This window comes from Mytilus trossulus, chromosome 3, assembly GCF_036588685.1.
Source record: "Mytilus trossulus isolate FHL-02 chromosome 3, PNRI_Mtr1.1.1.hap1, whole genome shotgun sequence".
NCBI lineage: Eukaryota > Metazoa > Mollusca > Bivalvia > Mytilida > Mytilidae > Mytilus > Mytilus trossulus.
Genome location: NC_086375.1, coordinates 47,707,642 through 47,730,599, shown reverse-complemented (window position 1 = coordinate 47,730,599; position 22,958 = coordinate 47,707,642). Strand labels below are relative to the sequence as shown.

Here is a 22,958-nt window from a genome sequence, read left to right as displayed (position 1 = left end):
CTTAAAAAAAAGACTAACGGTATAAAGATAATAAAAAAAAGACACCACTATTACTTATAAAACTAAAATAAAGATTTAGAAAGTTAAACATGAAACAAACAAAACACACCAACTTACGTAAAACTCTTCAAACAGTTCTTTAAGGATACACGTGCCTTGTTGTTGTCCATTCGTTTGAAGTGTTTTATCATTTGATTTTGCCATTTGATTAAAGACTTACCGTTTTGAGTTCAGTTTTTTATGATTTTACTTTTGCTTTACTCGTAACATCAGGTTGTAGTCCAAAAGGGATTGATTGCTTGATTGTTAATTGCTTAGAGACTGATGGTGGCAAATATGTCATGCATGTTTAAGACGAGACCATATAAACAGTGTGATATAAATATATAGGTTATTTTGTTGTAGGGTTGGATAGGACGGAAAATTGGTATTTTCACGGAAAAACAGGATCGGTTTGATTATTTATGAAAACTATTTGTACCAAATTTCATGAAAAAGTTAATAACTCAACTTTTTGAAATTTGATAAATATACATTTTTTTTTACATTCATGAACATTTGTTAAATTTTGTAAATTCTAAACAAAAACAAATCACAAATTTATAGGATAGTTATATAAAAGAGAAATAATAAATAATTTAAATAATACAGCTTGTGTTTATCTTTTGAAACAAAATGGTTGTGCATTTCTGTCAAAGGGAAATATTTGTCCAAAAATCCGAAATTTGAGAAAATATCCGAAATTTGAGAAAATATCCGAAATTTTGTCCTCATTTTACTCCAAAAGTAGCCCATGAAGATATATTTCTTATAACATATTTGATTAAACCAGGGAAACAATAGCCTATTTGCAAATTTTCATCAAAATTTCAGTATGGGATCAAAACTGTATCGTATGCCCTTAAGACACCATGGCCAACACAAAGGATGACCCTTGCATAATGTTTCTTGTATACAAAAACGTGATGATATATGCATTTTGTTATTTCAACTTTATATATTTCTAATATTTATAAAACGTTTGTAATAATACTTCTTTCCATGTTTATATGAGTGAAATCTGCGATGATGAGATGTGTTAGAGCTAAATTCTTTGTGCTTGTAGATTTGAACATTGGTAGACTAGCTTGCTTTGTTGGTATACACGTGTGCCCAACCATTGTAAATGAGATTGACATTTGCAAACAATATAAACAATATGAATTGGAGGTAAACCTTACCAACATGGGTTTGTACAATTGGATGTTCTTATCTTTCAGGATAACATCTAATGAAATTTAAGTATAATGTAACTCTGCCTATTGTATATTTTTTTTGCAAATATAAATTTTAATTACAATTCTTAGGCAAACATTAATACAACAAAGCAATTAAACAAGCCAACACAAGTCTTTATCTATAAACATTAGAAAATAAACCCCAAAGCAAGAAAGTTTTTTTCTTTCTTTTTCTTTTCCTCTTATTGTTATCGTACATTCATTTTTAAGTAATTTTTTTTAGTTACATTACAAAATTGGCAATCTATGGTAAGACCCAGTGACTTAATTCCAAACGCTCACTGTATGATTATGTATTGATTTCCGGCTAATGGTTCCTCCTCTTGAAATGTGAGCAGTTTCCAACCTGACTTAACATGATAAAGAGAACAATTATTCCAGTGAAATATGACATGTTTCTCTCTCTCCTAAATTGGCTAAGAGTGTCTTAAATTTGAAACATTCTTCGATAGTAATTATATTGATATTGCCAATTTACGTCTTCAGAATTACTTTTTGTTGGTGAATTTATTTTCAAAACATAAAAGTTTCATTGATAACAAATTCGATCTCAACAACTTTTTATTGGCTGTACGATAGTTTATGTCGTGTTTGGAAGACTTGATTGATTAACTCAAATTGAAATTTTATCAATACTTGTTTATTATGAACTTATATACAATTGAAAGTTTATCTGTTTTGTCTACATGTTAAGATAAATATGATACTAACAAAGATCATGTTTTGTTGATTTATATCAGAATGATCAGTCTAAGCATTCAACACGGATGTACTTGACTCATTAGACATTAAACTTTATACAACGAATTTCCATATGCTTCATAAAATCCAATAAAATATCACGAACTTAAATTTGATAAGAAATATATTTAAATTGAATATCATATACTTTGTTTTACTAAGAAGAAGATATTGACCAAATCCACTTTTATTAAAGATACCACTGAAAGTTCATCTCCTCGGTGTATACTTATATTTACTTCATAGCAAATTGTATTACATCTTGTATAAAATCTTCAGTAGCTTTGAAAAAACGTTTCAATGTTTGAAACTCATGTTGTATTCTAACTATTGGTGTGTTGCTATAGTGAATCTTCTGAATCACAGAATCACTCAAATTTATAAAACAGAAAATAAGAACGGACTTATAAACATCATTGTAATTTTTCATTTGAAACTCCTATTGAACTTTTCATGACAACATACATGCACTACCAGAAACTTTGCAGAAGTGTGATCATATTTTTTTCTTTATATGCGGATGAAACATATTTTGACCGTGTAACTATCACAAGGACAAGTAACCCTGCTGGTCTGTGTCAAACCGATTTAATAAATGAGCTTTAAGTGTTTCAATAGGACTCAACAATTTGTGTTTCACATGTTACGAAAAAAATCCAGACACACGCGCCAGTTGTTAATCTTACCGTACATACGACATATCAATCCTTCAGCGAAATTTTAGTCAACGCAAATATTTTGCATCAGATATTTAGAAATTTCACTATCAAGTTTAAATAGTACATTTTATAGGCCGATATCTTAATCATCAAACAAAGAAGTAGAACTCTTTATTAGAGAAGGAATTATATACTTGGATTGTGTACATCTTTTTACATCGTAAACAGCCATCATTTCTTCATAGATTCTTTTATTCGTGAAAATGGAAGCCATTGTTGGGATGACGCGCTGTCAACATAGATCTTGAAACCCGGGTCGCGTTCAATGTCATAGCAGGTATATAATGCTACGTAGTGCTACGTTGATTTTGACTATTGAGCGTGTAGCTATAGACTAGTTGTAACATAGATATTGATAGACGTTACACGCGATGTTCGTACCTCATTGGAAATTCGGTGTAGTTGGCAAGATGCAAGTCCAAAATATGTAATTTTGTGATATCATATTCCTTGCTATTGTACGTATTTTAAAAAATAACGATTTTTAAAAATAAAAACGGAAAAAATAATTGTTGAAACTATGTTTTATGCTGCATGCGACAAGCTTCATTTAAAAAAAAAACGGCGATTTTTAGGTTGTCCCGCGTAACATATTTCATTTATTGTAACCATTTAACTATGATTTTAGTCAAAACTTTTTAATATTTTGAAAAACGGGTTTTTCCATTATTAAACAGAATGGTTCCTTCAGTCTTTTGTGCATTTTTTATGACGTTATGATGACGTCCATATTTCAAGGGCAAATCTGTCCCACGGGAAAAAAATGGGATTCCAGATTTGAGAATAAAAAACATGCATCTCAAATAAAAAAAAGGTGAGTATTTGTATTTACTACATCAATGTTATTTGCTTAATTTTATTAATTTAAAAACAAATATCCTGAAAAATGAAACAGGCCTCCTATGGTAATTTATGAGCGATTTTTCAAAGGCTTACAAGGTTTCCGCACCGCCATTTGTTTACGTAAAAACAAACTGAACTCAAATTTACGTCAATTGTTTGCTTATCACTGCTCTTATCATGGTAGAATTTTATGATTTTTAAAATGTTATTTTTCTTAATTTTTCAAAAAACTAAAATACGTCAATTTTCGATAAGTTCTTAAAAAGCACCGTCGATTTTGCGGAGTCTGACAAGAATGTCGCACTTGTTTAAAACCAACGTTTCAGTCGAATTTTTGGTTTGAACGTTACGAAATATTCGCGACGTTGTGTTACGCTTACATGTACGAACATCGCCCGTAACGTCAGAGCAGCTACGTGGTCGTTACGTACATGTAGCTACTACGATATGGAACTCAACCCAGATAGATTTAGTTGGCATACAACTTCGTCACGATTCTTATATAACCGAGTTGCGTTCAATATCGTAGCGGCTACATAGGACTACCTAGATTTATGACTATTGAACGTGCAGCTAGCCAAGCTGCTACACGTTCTATAGTCATTCATTTAGGTAGCCCTATGTAGCAGCAACGATATTGACGCAACCCTGTTTTATCTACAAAGAAAAATGTATTTACTGTACTAACTATTAAGCATCATTTAATAGTCTGTCAATTTATGATAATTGTCTGATCGGTTATAAGGGTGAATTTTAGATAGATTAATTTTGTGGAAGAGCAGACAAAATATTTTGTGTTGTAGGTTGAAGACTTAATACCCGAGATAACACATACAAATCTTTTTTCAAGTTTTGCATTTTAAAGATCCTTTTAGACTTTTTCCCGTCATGTTTTGTAAGTAAAACATTCAAACACACCTCTTTTATAAAGATCATTCTTGCATCTCTCTTTTCTCTCTCGGTGGAATGAAAATAAAACTACATGTATTTGACTTGTACCTACCAAAATCGATTGTTTTGCGAAAAGTTGTCTTTCATTTAAGAATTAAATGCTTCTTTTTGTAAATAATTGGGATGTAAAAGCGTTGACCGAAGTACATTTTGTATTAAGCGCGGAAGCGCTTTAAATTCATTCTAAAAATGTACGCACGATCAACTCTTTAACAACCCTATAAAGTTACAAAAAGAAGCATTCAATACTTATAATTACATTTTTATACCCCCGCTTTAAAAAAAAAAAGGGGGTATACTGTTTTACCTCTGTCTGTCCTTCCGTCAGTCCGTCAGTAAGTCCGTCCGTCCTATGAATATTTTTCGTAGCATTTTTCTCAGGAACTACAATACAAGGATTTATGAAATTTGGTTTCAGGGTTTATCTAAGTCAGCTATACCGTGTGATGCGTTTTCAGATTGATCACTTGACAACTTCCTGTTTACCGAACACTAGTATGATTTTACACATGAATGCCAAGTTGAAAATTTTCGTCACATTTTTCTCAGGAACTACAGTACAAGGATTTCTGAAATTTGGTTTCAGGATTTATATAGTCAGCTATACCGTGTGATGCGTTTTCAGATTCATCACTCGACAACTTCCTGTTTACCGAACACTTGTATATTTTTACACTATTAATATTATTCACTTGCGGCGGGGGTATCATCAGTGAGCAGTAGCTCGCAGTTTCACTTGTTTTAGCTAGGATCATGAAAACACGATTTTTATCAAGTTTTATTTGATTCACCTGTGCACTTTATTGTGAGACCTCGTGTCATCATGAATGATAAATTTTATTGTCTTATGCAATTGCTTACGGAATAACATGTGAAGTGCAGTTAGCCAATCAGAATAACGTCATATAATGAAACATACATCTAATGTAATTATTTAAAAGTGTTCAATTATCTCGAAGAGCCATTAATATTTGAATCCACCATTTTCTACATAAGAAAATGCCTGTACCAAATCAGGATTATGGCAGTTGTTATCCATTCGTTTGATGTGTTTGAGCTTTTGATTTTGCCATTTAATTACTAGTTTATTATTCTGTTTTGAATATTTCTCGGAGTTCGATATTTTTGTTAGTTTACTTTTAAAAGTAAAAATACGTATGTGAGATGCACAAAACCTTAAATCACGAACATACATTCAACTTTGAAAGCCTTAAGAAACAGATGTATAAATGTCCAAATATACCAAATTGACATGTTTACCTTCTTTAACAAAGAATCCCCTTTCTTTTGTTTAAATGTAACTTAGTTGTAAAACTTATGTTCATCGAATTGACCCAAATTCCCGAAATTTGTTTCATAACATACTAAAACGTAAATCCATATTTTAAAAAGTTTAAAATAACAATTTACATAGCGCAGACTCGATCATGTGTATCACATTTCGAGGTCACCCTTTTAAAGTCTGTAAGGTCATACTACTTGATGTAAACATAAAAATAGATGTAAATAGAAAGCGAACTCGTGCAATAAGATTTTATTTATGTCAGCTTGATTTCGTATTACAGGTTTTAAACATATTTTAATAATCGTTTTAGCAGGGTTGAGTTCAATATCGTAGCAGCTACGAAGGGGCTACCTAGCTTCTATCAATATCTTTGTAGCAGCTAGTCTATAGCTTCACGTTCAACAGTCAAAATCTACGTAGCACTACGTAGCTGCTACTATATTGAACGCAACCCTGTATATGATTGAGTATTTGTAAATCAAAGAAGTCAACCAAATGGGTGCCCTTGTTTCAAATGTTGACATTCTTTTTCTTTTGAATATTGCTAAACGCATAGTTATTGCGTAACCCTTCGCTAGCTAAGATGTTCAGTTGAAGTTTAGTTCAATATAGATTGAAGCAGGTAAAAAAATAATAATTTTAAAATAAAGAGAAATTTTCAGAAAAAAGGTCGGTAATGGTCGCTTCAATACACAAAAGCACTAGTGGGAAAAAAATCCACAGAAATAATAAAGATAGATGTTTTAGAAAACTTAAAGTGCAAAATTGTTGAAGACCGTACGGTGACCTATATAGAATCATATTCAAAACAGTGAAGCTGTGGTCATTGATTGATGACCTTAAATTATCCCATTGACTGGGACAGATTAGGTGAACGTGTGTCTGTAACGACAACTGCTCACTACTTACTTATTATAGAATTTAATCTGTGGGGTCACCTAAGGTTCTTAACGCCTTTAATATTAAAATAATTCAAAAAAATAATCAGAAATAACTATATCTTTTGATTTATATTATTGATATAAATCAAAACATCGTGTTATTCCTGATTAGTTTTTCTAATTACTTTATTTAGGTGTTGAGAACCTTTTGTGTCCCCACAGTTTAAGTGTCTTTAATAAGTACATAGTGAGCAGCGGTCGTTACAGACAAACGTTCACATAATGTGCCCCATTCAATGAGATAATTTAAGGTTGTCAATCAATGAACACAGCTACACTGTTTTGAATATGATTCTAGTTGTTACTGTCTGTGTCATTTTGGACTTTCGTGGATAGTTGTCTCATTGGCAATTATACCACATCTTCTTTTTCATATTGTAGTCAAGCAAAACTATTTGATATATCAAATTCTATTATATATTCCAGGTTTTAAGGCCACGTGCTAATATAACATTAATTAAAGTACATTGAATGACCGCAAGTTATGTTGGATGATGAATACATGACTGGTGGTAATACGATAACTACCAAACAGATATGCACACCAGTGACCTTACAATTATCAAAATACACATGATATAAATGACAGTTTCATCCCCAAACACAATTTACGGTGCGTGTGCATAGACAATAACTGTTTAGTGTCTTTAAATATCAGCTGTATTTGTAAGAGGCTAGGAAACAAGGTCTATGCGAGCTTTTAGCGAGCTATTACACCTGTTTCGAGCGGAGTACAAATATAGCTGATATTTAAAGACACTAAACAGTTATTGTCTTTATCCTGCAATTACTTCTGTATATTATTTGTGTTTTGAAAGACACAAAAAACACATGTTTCGCATTTATTTTTCATTTGAAATCCCTTGAGGCCCGTGTAGTAATACAATGTACAGTAATCACACATTCAGTTGAAGACGGGTTCGCAAAAAAAGAATCTCGAATGGTCAACAATAATACATCGCTCTAAGTGAATAATTATCTTTTTTAACATAACAACTAATTTCAACAGTAAAAACAAATAACGAAACATTGTTCAATTTGAAACAGGAGTGTACGAGTTGTCCTACGCTTCAGACTCGACATTCACTAAACATGCATGCTGAAATTGACATGGTTGGTTTTGTTACACAATCATACACATTCAAGTTTTGATATCGATAGTTGTCATCGTAGAAAACACTGCTGTTTATTTGTGTATGTTATCAGAAAATTGGTGTGATTCTTATTGCTCTAAAGAAATGTTGGAAAAGAAACAGAACGTATAAAAGAAATCGTTAATTCGCAATTGATACGTCGTTGGAATGCGATTGCAATACAGATTCTGAGGTCACGCGGGTTCATACAATACTCAGTCCGATAGTGGGCGGAGCTTTAAAGCGATATAGTATACAGATACAGCATAGTGATATCTGTAGGGATGTATCTGTATAGTAGAACACCCAATTGTAGGATAAATAGATTTAAATGATTTTAAGCGCAAGGTACGTGTGCGAAACGTTTTGCGGCATCATAACACCGGTATGACCTCTCAGTGTTCTCAACCTTTGGAATATTTTAGTTCTTTCACAAATTTTTTTTTTTTTTTTTATAGTGTGTTTTGAACTTTTGACAACCAATCAGACTATTAAGCTCGTTGGCAGCTATTATAATTATAATGTTGCTCAATCCATTCGTCGGGTACTTTTGGAGATTAACGGAAATTCGTTTAAGTCGCGACTAAGATGTTAGATGCATCTTTTGGAGTTTTTTTTGCACCGATATTTTGTTCCCATATATTCTAGACAATGTACAAAATGATATCTCTAGGAACTGTTTATGAAATTGTTTTGTAAACCTTCTCTAAAGTATACTGACCGACTTAAGAAACGCAATACTGGATTATGTTTGTGTTATTTTTGAATGAATGTGTCACCGTCAAAAGCGATGACTGCCTGTTACAAATGCCAAAGTGATTGTCAGAAAGATCAACAAATTCTGTCTGACATGTTTTGGGTTCTGTTTTTACACCTTCTGATTTTGCATTTGTTCAACCCATTAATTGGTTTTAGCAATTATGCGGTTGTAACTTGGGGGCTTTAAAGGTTTTCCTACAGTCAATTCTTTGGCAGTTCAGTTGATGGGAAATATTTATGACATGAATCTGTACTTAATGGCACTCGGCAATTTGATTAGCAGTTGACGTTGCGGTCGTAAACATGTCTGGCAAATGACGTTGCGTAATCAAATTCTGTTGACGTTTCATTATCACTACACTTTGATTTGTTCATTGATGGCCAGCAACAAAACTTGTCTACTTGTATCGTTTTCGGAAGGACAGTAAGACGAGTTTTTGAAGTCATTCAGTATGCTTGCAGCACGTTTATGTTTAAATGTTTGCAGTATTCTTAAGGCCTAATTCAGTTTTTTATTTCTCATTCTTGGCAAAATGGAGATGCAACATTTTTTTACTGTCCCTTTGGTATCTTTCGTCCCTCTTTTGAAACTGATTTAAGTGAGGCAAAGGATTGCAAGAACTGTTTCACAAGGCAAAAAAAAATGAAACAATCTTTCATGGGTCCAAAATTTCGCTTTAATAAATTCGTGCGACTTCAAAATTCGGTATGGTCAATTAACCACAGGTTAATTAGATTTTAGTTTTTTGTAAGGAGAAAGAAGTATGATAAGCATGAAAAGTAGTTGTAAGAAAATCAAACAAGATTTGGTAAAAAAAAATCAACAAAATGAGTGTTGCGTTTTTAAAATCGTTCAGTATACATCGTGTCTTCATATATTATATATATATGTATTGCTTTGTTTCATAAAAAAAAAATGGCCAACGTAAAAGTATCTTGTCCTCATGAGGGATAAATCATACTTTGTAAAGGATCACTCTGATACAAACAAAAAATTATCTGAATCTGACTTTATGGAGATGCTTGACTTCTTGATTGACAACACAGTTTTTACGTTAGAAGGACACGTTTTTCAACAGACTGTCGGTATTCCAATGGGAAATAATTGTGCCCCTCTTTTTGCCGACTCAACTCTTTATAATTATGAGGCTGAATTTATACAGAAACTCCTTAGGAAGAAAGATAAGAAGTAAGCAACATCCTTTAATTTACTTTCCGCTATATAGATGATATCCCGCTAAATAATTAAAAAAATGGTGACTATTTTGAACGTATCTATCCCATTGAACTAGAGATAAAAGATACAACAGATACAGTTAGGTCGACCTCATATCTTGACTAACATCTAGAAATTGACAATGAGGTTCGGTTGAAAACAAAAAATTTCGACAAAAGAGATGGTTTCAGCTTTCCAATCGTGAAAATTCCAATTTCAGTAGCAATATTTCAGCAGCACCTGCACACGGGGTATATATTTAGGTCCGAGTACACAGTTATTTCGTTAAGACAAAAATGAAAAAAAAAAAAAAACCACCTGCGCTTTCTTAGCAATATTTTTACAGTGTGTTGTACTACTTTTGGGACAAATTAAAGAAAACTTCATCAGCTCTCACTCAAAATATGGACAATTTTATGTTAAGGGGGTCTTGAAATCTTTAGATAGCGTCCGAAGTGCTAATTTTTTACCTTTTTCAATTGGACCTAATCACTACTTCACATTTATATTTATGACCCAATTTTTTATTACAGTATCATTTCACCCCCTACTTGCTATATGAGAAATGAAACATGGCGAAATAAATTTGGAAGGGGTATAACGAAAATTGGCAAGTAACACAATGTCCACACTAAGGACTATATTCGTGAAGGACGATAACTGTGTACTCGGACCATATATCTCCCAATTGATACGATATTCCCGTGCTTGTATTTCCTTTCATGCTTTTATTGATAGTTTGTTGCTGCTCACTATTAAACCAAGAGTTCCACAGGGAAAGTTGAAATCATCCCTTCGTAAATTTTACGGACGCCATCACGAGCTGGTTGACCGTTATGGAATAACCGTTTCACAGATGATATCGGATATGTTCCTTACGTCGTAACCACAATCCCCTTCTCTCTCATGAATGTGACCTACCGAATTAGACTATTTATCGGATTTGTTATAACATGGAGTAATACGACGGGTTTCACATGGGGAGCAGGATCACCTGAGATTTTGGTGAGGTTCGTTTTGCCTATGCTTTAGTTTTCTATGTTGTGTCATGTGTACTATTGTTTGTCTGTTTGTCTTTTTCGTGTTTAACCATGGCGTTGTCGAGTTATGAGTTTGATTGTCCCTCTGCTATCTTTCGTTCCTCTGTTACTTATGAAGTTGCTGTATGAAATCTATTATCAGGTGCAGAAGTCGATGTGATAGTTTAGAACGAAATTCCCTTACTGTAACTGCGAGCACCAATAATCGAGACAACAACGTTTGGGTTGAAATCTTCAACATCTAGGTTTACCCAGAAACAAGTAAAGAATTTCGAAAGCATTGTCACATATTTTTTTGTTATTAAGATAATTTTGTATTAATGGTAGATCTTCGATGGACTCATTTTGATATATTTACTACTTGTTTTTTATACGCATTATTATTCAGATGTACATCATATTGTTCAAAACAACATTTCAAAGCTGTCGTGTTTACGATGAAAGTGTATCATGTTTTAACGTCGAGGTCTCCAGCAAATGTTTTGTAACTTCAAAAACGGAAAATGATTGAACGTTCGTTATTTTCATATAAATAATCTAGTTGTCCGCGATGTAGCTTCAAATTCACATAATGATTTATCGACCATCATTTATTGAATGAGTTATTGACCATGCTGAACGTATTTACCAAAGAGCTAACCAAGTTCAGTCTTTAAAAGTCAGGATTTCGTCTACCCTTCAGTGTTTCGTTTTACATAACAAAAACAACAACAACAAAAAACGTTTCAAAGCCTAAAACATATTTGGTTTTAGAAAGAAACATTATACAGCTATAATCGATACTAAATTTGAAATTATTTCATTTTTCAGAATTTATGTTAAAACTTTCGTTTGATGAATCCATAACTTTGAGTTGATTTTTCGTTTTGATCACCTTATATCCCAATATTCCACCAACTGCTCCCAATGCAAACAGTAAAATAGAAAAGAATGTTGTTAATAAAATTACTGGTTCTGATTTGAAGCAGATATGTCCTGAGGTTTTCTTGTGTACATTGGACGTTTTACTCAGTTTTACAGAATCACCTATAAAAATGAAAAAAACCTGTTAAAATTTAAAATGACAGATTTAAAACATAGAGTAGGCCTAGCCTTTTGTGTTAAAGAAACTATATTTCTTTTTTTTTCCATTTTTCTTACTAACTATTTGAGCATAAAATTGAATAAATAAATCAGGAATACATATTCAGTAATACTATTTATACTACATAACATTTTCTGAAATTGAACCTTACGTTTTATGACAAAGTTTAACCTTGCATTTTAAGACAAGTTGACGGTCCTTTTTCCATGGTATTATGGCGGGTAAATTCTTATAATACAGCCAATTATATTTAAGATTCATACATGCATTTTCAAGCCAGCATTTTTTTGAAAAGTACTTGTTCGGTCTAGTACCTCGGCAAACTGACACATGTATTTTTTTTCTAACATTTTACATCATATAAAAAAGAAGATGTGGTATGATTGCCAATGAGACAACTATCCACTATCCAGGTATACAGGTAAACACACAGCATAAAATACTGTTTTATAGTGTACATGGGAGGCATGAAATAGCCCGTTAGCAACATTTACAAAAACATCAATGTCAGTGATATGACTCCCTGTGTATCAAAATACCCTGCACATCCAATCAACATCCATAGAGAGGCGCAAGATACCATATTCACATTCAAACACAATACATAAGAATGTGGTAAACGCCTATAATCAGTTCTAACAACGATGATTACAATTAGCCAAAATCTACAATATTATTTAAAAACATATGATTGACAAATGAACATACAGCGCTGCCGATAAAACAAAGTTATAACAAAACAAAGTCCTAAATGAAACAATTATTGTATCCGAATGATTCACTAAATGAAAACAACAGTAGTATACAGGTGTTCAAAGTTATAAATACATTGAGAAAAAACAAAACCCATCTCCCAAATAAACCTTATAGATTTACCATTTTGTGATGTACTTATTGTTGACGGTATTTGTATGGATGATGAAGTTGCTTTTATAACTTTCGTAAATACATTTACGACCGTCGCAACCTGTTTCATTATATTTGTTGATCTCATATGTGATGTGGTCTTTTGTGTTGTTGTCTGTGGATACTTTCTACTCTTTGTAGTTGTCGACGTTTTTGAAGCTAGCGTAGTCGTACTCCGTTGAGTGGTTGTGGAGGTCATTTTAGTAGTTTTGGTGGTCGTTGGCATGGTTGTGGAATTCGTTACAACAGTTGTGGTCGTTGTTGGCCTGGTTGTAGTCGGCTGAGTAGTTGATATTATCGACGGCATGGTCGTGGTCTTAGAAGTTGTCATAGGCGTGGTTATCATAGGGATAGTTGTTGGTATATCTGAAACTGAGCATAAAAAATACTATTGTATTTGTGTTTTATGGGTCATTGTACATTTCTTAAACAATATATTCTCTAAACGGGAATTAGAAAACTAAAGACAGTTTCTGCATCATTAACTTTTATTTTTTTAATTTGTGGTTTAGAGATTTCTACGATAGTAACAGATGTTTGATAGTCTGTGCTAAATTCTATTCGACAAGGATGGTTAGTTTTTAAAACAAGCTATAACTTCAGTTAGACTTTAGTTAGTGTTTTTAGTCTTTACCTTTTACTTTTTTATTTTTTTATTGAAAAACTCATTACCTGCGATGCATACTTGTCCAATCAATCTCGTCTTCTTCGGACAAACACATTCTATTTTTAATGATGACCCAATTCTTGAACACGATTGATTTTTATTGCACGGGTTTGGGTTGCAAGGATCTGTTGCATCTGAATCAAGAGAAACAAAATAAATATAAATGAACCTACAAATAGCATTGCACTTCTGATATACAAAAGAACATTGAATAGTATATGATATCCGTTACGTTTTATTTGAAACACGTATAGCTATTTTAAGTCCTAAGCGATCTTGAACGTTTAAACTTTTTTTATTCGAGCGTCACTGATGAGTCTTTCGTAGACGAAATGAGCGTCTGGCGAACATAGTTATAATCCCGGTACATGCAAATATTGGTTTAATTCAAAATGACTTTATGAGACAACTTTTAAAAAAATCATTAGCGTTATTTTATAGTGATACTTACCCCAGGCTATCAGTGTTATGCATCTCATGTCACTTGTATGCCTAAGTTTGAAAAAAAGAAAAATATTATTCAAGTTGTCAAAACATTTTTAAGTAAACGGCAGCTTGCAATTGTCCAATAAAACCTGTGACGCGTGTTCAGATGACGGTTATGTTTAAACTTGAACATTTATTGTTTAACAATAGGCATATCAAGCTATATTAGTTATTATAATACAAACAAGTTGATAATGAATTTTTATTTAAAATATCTCTTTATCTTTATTCAATTTCCTTGATATCGAATAATTACTTTCTTTGTTTTATCTAATATGTCAGATGAAATTCGTTCATATCTAACCACTGCCGTTGTGTATGCAAATGATGTCTCTTTTTTAACATGTTTGCGTCACTTAGACGCGTGGTCATTTAAAAAAAGCAAGCCACTGTTTTCTTTCTAACGTTTTGATGTCATAATAGATGGGTCACTGTAATGTGATTGGATTGTAAATGAGACAACTCTTCAAAAGATTCCAAAATGAAACTAATCTAACCAACAATAAGTCACTAAACGACCGTCAACAATGAGAAATCACTGGCATAACAAAAAGGCAGCCTGATTAATAACATAACAATAAACATAAAAAAAATTACAAACATCATCTAAGGACTACTACTAGATTACAGGCTCTATTATTTGGAAAGGCAATTACATCATATGCTCATAATAATTACAAAGTCATTTAAGTCAATAGCAATCAATATTATTTGCGATCGGTCTCATATGATTTTAGTGAAAGTTATTTATACATTTTTGAGATTTTACCCTGTGCTGTCTTCAGCCATGCCACATACAATGTGATTCCCTTTGTCATTTACTGTCGGTGTCCATGACAATTCCCAGAAAACGACTCCAGCTCTTTTTGGAACGTTTGTCGGACCTTTCAAAACCATTCCTGCAGGCCTGGTTAGACTAAGTTTGGTCACGCTGCAAAAATTTAAAAAAGTTTAATAAAACACAATAATATACATACAAGACGAATAGTCGTTTACTTGAAAATCCTTCCCAACTATACGTTATATTTTCATCAATGAATAACCATTTTTTATTTAGTCTTACGTTTCTTTTTTATTTGCCAAGTTTGCTGCGTATATCTTCTGTGTAAATGATTTCCCAGCCGATATGCTGATTTTTGTTCCCGCAAGAGGAGTAGGCGAGACAAATTCTGGTTTCCAATTGCACGGTGAATTTTTCCCCACCAGATGAATAAGAAACTGAAAAGGAAAAATAACATCACATGATTGCATGAAAAAAGTACAGTACACTAATTCAGCGAATGTATAGACACGATTACAGAGGAGATGCCAAAGTTATAAATAAAATAACCTATTTATTATGTTTACTTATCTATGAAATTGCACCTTAATTTAATGTAAACAATTCAGAAAAACATCACAAAAAAAAAACCCTAGCTGCTGAAAATAAAACATTTTGTTTTCACATAAGATTAATAGAGAACTATCAGGATGAAAACTTTCGGAAGACAATGTGAAAAATTATACGTTTAACTTTCACTTAAAAACTATATGCAGTTTATATGATTATCGCATTGCCTCTCTTGTTATTATTTAAATGCTGAATTTCACATTTCTGAATTGAAACAGTACATAACAATTATACAGAGAAACAGTTACAGGGTAGATGGTTAAAGTTTTAAAAAAGAGAATTATTGTATAGGTTTACTTATTTAAAGAAAGTAGTCAATTGTATCTAAAATGACAAAGAATTTTCAAAAATCTTACAAAAGAATAAAATCATAGCTGTTGAAACTTTTCAAAATCAGATTAATGAGAACTCTTTGACAACTATTTCGGAAACCAATTTGAAGGAATTGTATTTGTTTAACACTTGCTTTAAAACTATGAACAATGCATTTTATATAATTGTCACATTTATTATACGTAAATGTAAATGTTGATTCTCCAAAAAAAAAGAAAAAATCCGTTCATGTTTGTGCTGTTTAAACCTTTTACGAGGCATCAACTACAAGATATAGATAAAATAATTTACTTTTTGTTCAATGATTAATAAAATTGAAATAGTGAAATTATAATTCGCAGCCAGTTTGGATAAAAATAGGCGAAGACACATCGCTGAGGAATAATTCACTTGCAAGGGTTTAATTCGACTTCATTGTGAACTGCAATTGAACCTTTTAACTGGAGATGGATAACCCATGTGCTAGGCATGTTAAGCTTTGAAGATAAAAAGAATGTTGACAATGAAACAAACAAGGGTGAACCATTTAAATGACTGATTCAATCTGCAAAAACCTTTTTTTTATACTGGAAAAAATGAATATTTACATATTGTTTACATCTATACGATGAAATCAAGCAGAAAAATCCAATTTCACGAATCTGTTATCTATTTATATTAACGGTTATGTTGATATAAGGTTGTGTGACCGTCATTAGTCTTGGAAGGCGATCTTGATGGTTATATAGATGGCGTCTAGACTAAAATACACAAGAAATGATGATACATTATATTGGGTTAACGCATCATCAACTTTTTATTTTAGAATATTTTGATTTGGATAAACGTTTCAGTATGTAATTAGTCGAATAGGAGAATTTGAGATAAATTAGTGAGGATGAATTTTTCAGGTATTGCCCTTTTAAACAATGATTTATAAATTATATATATAAGTTTCAATATATGCTTCTGTACATCTGTTAAGATGCTCTTTGAAAACATTTATGAAGCGTAAGTGATATACCCAAAATGGTTTCAAAAAGTTTTAATGAACTTCAAAATAATCACATTCCATCATGTTGTCGTATCTATTGTAGACGTTTGATGTTTTAGTTTTACCTGTAATGGAACTGTTGACATAGGTTTTGTCTCATTGAATTGTTCATTGCCAACGTGTATCGTTTTCGTAGGAAAGTCCTCAATCGTGAGTGCTACAGCATACCAACCGTCATTTATGTAGTTACTTCCAGTAGAAGTGTTGAACTTTAACGTGCAAGTGTCCTGAATTTGAAAACACAAAACTGCATTTACTTAATGACATTCAAATGAGTAAAGGTCTCTAGTAATGAACACATCTAGTTTGCTCTCTACCTAGACCTATATCATTCCTATTCACATTGTAGACTCGGGATATAGGTTTTGGGGAAATTTCTTTGTCCAACAATTCTATAAAGTATTATTTCCAAATTGATAAACTTAGACTTTTTAAAACATAAATCCTGTTGCAGAAAAATCATATCTTAATTTTCTTATCCACATATTTCAATATATTTACGAAAACACGTGTCAATAAAGATACGTAACCAGTAATTAAACTTTATTGTGCAATTTGAACATAATTACAAAATGAACAAAGTATTTATCTGCATTCTTTTCAGTCTTGCAAAAAATGCCGATCCTATGACCAGGGTTGTACTTGCATGAGCAGCATGACCTTTTCCACTAAAAGATCAGGATATGCTTACCTTTACAGAGCATTTGATATTGCCCTTATATTTTGTGAGGTTCGTGCGTTCACGTTTTAGTTTTCTATTATGTGTCGTGTGTACTGTTGTTTGTCTGTTGGACTTTATTAGCCATGGCGTTATCAGTTTATTTTCGATTTAACTAGAAAAAAATTCCATTTGTTATCATTGGTCGCTCTTTTAAAACCATGTTTTATAAAAACAACAATTGCACTTTGCAATCATTCAAATGTCGATGCAGATCAAAGCATTCAGATTTTAACTTACCTCGTCTAGACTCGAAGATGGCAAGGCATGACACACACTTTCACATTCTCTACCAATGGCCCATCTACATTTAACCAGATCACCATCGGGATCATACATTGGAAGTTTCAGCTCGTGGTAACAAGAAAACTGTAATCTTCAAATAAGAAATAACAAAAGTATCATAAACATGTTTTAAATATTTTTGTCGGTAATGTATTTCGTATTTTGTGGCACAAGCTGACACAATATATTCATTTGTTTTTATTGAATTCAGGAATTGAACCTCTTCGTCTTTATATATGCAAGTATGCCAAATATTACTGTGCCAATTTTTTGCGAGCGATCACTGTAAATGTCAATCTTGTTGGTTTTTTTTATATCTTTTTGTCTCCTCAATGTTTGATCGAATTCCTGTAGAACCAAGCGAACATAACACTTTGTAAAGTTGCTGTGTCCGAAACACTTTTCTATATATATATATATATGTTCTAGCGGGACGGCTGCAGTGCAGGCGATTTGGTGTCACGATATCACAGTAGCATGGGTTCGAATCCCGGCGAGGGAAGAACCAAAAATTTGCGAAAGCAAATTTACAGATCTAACATTGATGGGTTGATGTTTAGACGAGTTGTATATATATATATATATATATATATATCTGTATCAAGAACGTTCTAACCTAACAATTTGAAAAACAACGAAGGATAGGTATTTTATGTTAATTGATATAACCTATTAAATCTTTTAAACCCGCTGAATTTGTTTGCACTGTTCTTAGTCGTGGCAGTTTGTTGATGTGATTCATTAGTGGTTTTTTTCTGTTTATATATTCCGTTGGTTTTCTTGTTTAAATTGGCCATTGTGTGCCCTTTATAATTTGATGTTTAGTGTGAACCAAGGCTCCGTGTTGAAGACCTATAATGGTGTACTTTTACAAATCGGACTTGGATAACCAGTTGTCTCATTGGCACCCATACCACATCTTCTTGTATCTATGACTTAAAGTAACATAAAAATCATAGTCAAATTCATCTACGACCAGCTATGGGTTTCATTTATCATACTTAACTTCAAAGTTATGTAATTGGGTTTATCGAGAAATAAAGATACAATAATAAAGATTGATTGTTTAAGTTATTGGTAATTCTTTTTTGTGAGATAGATGAACTTTTGTATTTTTTTGTGGAGTATTAAATGACATAAAAGGTGCGTAATGTTTTCGGATAACTCCTCCTACAGTGAAGCTTAAACAAATGTGCCCTTAGTGCTAAACTTTGTATATTTGGTAATCATTTTGCATCTGCGGATCATCATTTGAGTCTTCCAGACACTATAATACCTCAAAGAAAGTCCTAAATTGACTTTGTTATTAACAGCAACGTCAGCATTGAATACCTATTGGTGCCCTTTCTGCTGTTGTCTGTTCTATGATCGCGTTGTTGTCTCTTTGACACATTCCACATTTCAATTCTCAACTTTACTTCAGAGTTGAGGGCAGGACACCACTTTCAAAATTCTTATTCTCAATTTGGATACGTACGTATATAGTGGTTTACTGGCAGTTATTGGACTGGAATTTGTAGAGTTTATATCGTCTCTAACTCTGAGATCTATTGTTGTTTGAAGATTCCATCCATTTGGATTACCAAAATCTAAATTCATCCACATCGCTCCAGTATAACTGCAAATAAATAATTGCAAGTGAATATTTTTCATTCGATCACCTCTTTGAATTATCATGGTACTACATAATGTAAGTTGCATCCATGTTAAATGTATTTTTAGGTTTTTTTTAACAAATATCATTCAAAAGAGATGTGGAGTTCTAACATCCAAGAGTTCAAATAAAATTGCGGTCATTTAAGTTTAGTTGTAATTAATATAACATTTTAGTGTTTATAAAACTATGTTAACTATGTTATGTAAGTTATTAACTGAACTTGAGTTGCCAAAACAAGAAGGTCTATTGAGCACACATTACATTTTAACTAAAATTTAAATGTTTTTTTATAAGCAAATTGAAGAGTGACCTCAAGTTGAGAGATTTTTTTTATTTCATTAATGAAATCGCATGTTTCTGTCGAGGTTTCTGTTTGATTTTATTTTTTTGCAACACGGATAGAGCAATATCTGCTTACACATCTGAAACTATTTTGTTTAAGAAAATAAAACAAATATAGAGATTGATGTGTTAAAAAATTAAACGCCTTAAAAGTATCCACCTTCAACATTATTGCGAATAGTCAATCAAAAGAAAAAAGGCACATCCAATCTTGAAATAGATTAAAGGGGGCATTTCTTAGCTACGAGATATACAATAAAATGTTATTTTTTAGTTCAAAATTTCAGATAGTGAAATAATAATTCGATTTGAGGCAACCAGTTTGTTCCATGGATGTAAGGAACATCGCTGATAAATTATTCACTTGCAAGTGAATAATTCGACCTCTTTGAATCCATATTAATGTGACTTTTAATTTGACTTCTTAGCTGGAGATGGGTAACGTTTCAACTAATAAAAGGAAAAGAATGTCATCATTGAAAGTGTAAAATGAACCCTTTGATTGACTGATTGAACCCACACTAAATAAATCATTCTCATACGAGTAATAACGTTGACGAATATATTTTAAACGTACAATATGAAATTATATAGACCTGGAAAAATCCAATTGCATGTGGGCTCTACATTTTTTTATAACAGTGTGTAATTGTTTTGATTTGCTGTGCTTTTATCGTTGATGGAAAATGTTCGTTGTTGTTCAGCAGTTTGCTAGTGTTGTCGAGTGTTCTTTCGTTTGTTTGTACTATATTTCTGTCATGTAGTGTTTTAATTGTTGTTTGGCTAACAATAAAACCAGGTTCAACTCACCATATTTTTTAAATATATGTTGGCACTTCCGTGTACTTATTCTTCCTTTGTTTTCCTTTTATAGTTGGTGTGTTTCCCTCGGTTTTAGTTTGTATCCTTGATTTGTTTTTTTCAATCAATTTTTTGTCTTTCGAATAATGGTATTCTTCTGTTGTCTTTATTTATATTTATGTTTATATTAAGTTATATGCTGCAGGCAGTCTTCAGAGGACATATCGATGGTTAATTTGTCTACGTCTAGACAAAATACAGACGAAACATTGATACATGCGAAGCAGGATCTGCTTACCCTCCGGGAGCACCACATATCACCTCCATTTTTTTGTGGGGTTCGTGTTGCTTAGTCTTTAGTTTTCTATGCAATGTCATGTGTACTATTATTTATCTGTTTGACTTTTTCATTTTGAGTCATGGCTTTGTCAGTTTATTCTCGATCTATAAGTTTGACTGTCCCTCTTGTATCGTTCGCCCCTCGTTTAACGACCATACATTGTTCATTGTTTATTTGCAAATCAGCAGAATAGCAAAATAAATTAAAAATCACCAAGAACAATTCCAAGAATCGTTATTCTTTGAAAATTTGGTCAACTGGAACGAAATGCTTATTCAATATGTAAGTCATCATCACATTCTTAAATTCCGGAAATCATATTTAGTTCTGAAGGGGATTACATCAAAAAAAATCTGAACACGTTCAATGTTCATTAAATACTCATAGTCCAATGATCCATAACTTTCCATGCCTGTATTATAGGTACAAGCTAAACACCACACTTTTGGTTTTAATTCCAAGAAGTGTTTATTTCAAGTTTATGTTTGTCTAGGGGATTACGTTATATTAGTTTTATGGCATTTTTTAATCTTCCCATTTGGAAACTAGCCAAATGATATGCTCTTTTAGCAGATCACTTTTCATCGTAACGTCTTGAGCTCTATCGATTGACTCAATTCTCTAAGGTGCGTAGCCTTTCTTAGTCGGTTAATTCAACCACTTTTAGCTGTACTCGTTCATGATTCTGACATTTATTAGTTTTCTCACTTGTATCGTACCTTCATTGGGCTTGATTTAGTGTTGACATGAATATCAATAATGTGGCCATTTTTATAAATTTCCTGTTTACAAAACTTTGAATTTTCGAAAAAGTAAGGATTTTCTTATCCCAGGCATATATTACCTTAGCCGTATTTGGCACAACTTTTTTGAATTTTAGATCCTCAATGCTCTTCTACTTTGTACATGTTTGGCTTTAAAAATATTTTTATAATGAGCGTCACGGATGTGTCTTATGTAGACGTAACGTGAGTCTGGCGTACTAAATTATAATCCTGGTACCTTTGATAACTATTAGTCTTTCGCTAAATTTTTTTGCATGCTTATATTATACCTTTCACTCCCGAATTCATTGACATCTTTTTGTTTCTATTTTTTATGTTAACTTACAATGATTTACTTTACATCTTTTGTTTTTCATACATACCTTATAATAAAAGGTCCATTTCCAATGAATGTCTCTTGAAAACGACTTTCTCCTTGTTCCCATTTTTCAGCATCACTACCTACTTCATTGGCGCCGGTACAATAATAGAAAACAGTACCGACTGGCTTCTTTGCCACATTACAACCTTGATCACATTTCCAGATTTTATCACCTATAAATGTATCGTTAACAAACTGTCCAATCTTACTATTAGAACATCCTGGTCCACTTCCGAAAGTCCATCCCATTTTAAATGTGAATTCAATCTACAATATTTATAGTACAACTTTGATAGGATAATTGACTATTTTAATAAATAAAATCATCATAGATACCAGATTGAAAAAAAAAATCTTGTTTCGTCTACAAAAGACTCATCAGTGACTCCCGAATAAAAAAAGGTTCAAAAACCAAATAAAGTACGAAGTTGAGGAGTACAGAGGACCAAAAACTGAAATTGAATGCCAAATACAGCTAAGGTAATCTATTCATGAGGTAGAAAAACCTTAGTACTTCAAAATTTCAAAGTTTTGTTAACAGTTAATTTATAATTATGACCATATCAATGATAATTCAAGTCAACACAGAAGTGCTGACTACTGGGGTGATGATGTTATTCCTTGTGCTGAAATAGTAAATGGTCTACTCTCAGACAAAAAGTCTCCATCGAATGTTCATTTGGGTTTTTTCTGGAACGAAATCATATATTTCAAGGATCAAATAATAACTTTGTAATGTAGTATTTCAATTACCTTCACTAACAGTTTTTGTGTCGATTTTTGATACTTTTTACCAGTTGAAACAAAATATCAGTAGAAAATACTGTACATAAAAAACATTATAAGGCTATATGTCATGTGCTTA

The 22,958-nt window shown here is 32.3% G+C and overlaps 2 protein-coding genes across 2 annotated transcripts; both read right to left on the bottom strand.

Annotated features, from left to right (window-relative positions):
• Window positions 1-11,696: 11,696 nt before the first annotated feature.
• LOC134709490 (salivary glue protein Sgs-3-like) lies at window positions 11,697-13,254 on the bottom strand. The gene is made up of 2 exons (XM_063569648.1): window positions 12,866-13,254; window positions 11,697-11,931 (listed from the first exon to the last, which is right to left on the bottom strand). Exons 1-2 carry the CDS (start codon window positions 13,239-13,241, stop codon window positions 11,705-11,707), a joined length of 603 nt encoding a protein of 200 aa, XP_063425718.1. The 5' UTR covers window positions 13,242-13,254; the 3' UTR covers window positions 11,697-11,704.
• A 278-nt stretch (window positions 13,255-13,532) lies between these two features.
• LOC134710837 (uncharacterized) lies at window positions 13,533-22,354 on the bottom strand. The gene is made up of 8 exons (XM_063571240.1): window positions 22,095-22,354; window positions 19,285-19,425; window positions 17,763-17,898; window positions 16,870-17,031; window positions 15,112-15,266; window positions 14,818-14,979; window positions 14,014-14,054; window positions 13,533-13,696 (listed from the first exon to the last, which is right to left on the bottom strand). The coding sequence occupies exons 1-8, from the start codon at window positions 22,340-22,342 to the stop codon at window positions 13,533-13,535; spliced, it is 1,209 nt and encodes a 402-aa protein (XP_063427310.1). The 5' UTR covers window positions 22,343-22,354.
• Between the last annotated feature and the right edge of the window lie 604 nt (window positions 22,355-22,958).

What these genes read in the sequence shown, in the direction of transcription:
- LOC134709490 (XM_063569648.1), bottom strand. Translation starts at nt 13,241, where the DNA reads ATGATAACCACGCCTATGACAACTTCTAAGACCACGACCATGCCGTCG. An exon ending in AATAAGTACATCACAAAATG is followed by an intron (nt 11,932 to 12,865) that starts GTAAATCTATAA and finishes TCATTTTTATAG; the next exon opens with GTGATTCTGTAAAACTGAGT.
- LOC134710837 (XM_063571240.1), bottom strand. Translation starts at nt 22,342, where the DNA reads ATGGGATGGACTTTCGGAAGTGGACCAGGATGTTCTAATAGTAAGATT. An exon ending in TGTCAACAGTTCCATTACAG is followed by an intron (nt 15,267 to 16,869) that starts GTAAAACTAAAA and finishes TTTCCTTTTCAG; the next exon opens with TTTCTTATTCATCTGGTGGG. An exon ending in TTGGCAAATAAAAAAGAAAC is followed by an intron (nt 14,980 to 15,111) that starts GTAAGACTAAAT and finishes AAATTTTTGCAG; the next exon opens with CGTGACCAAACTTAGTCTAA.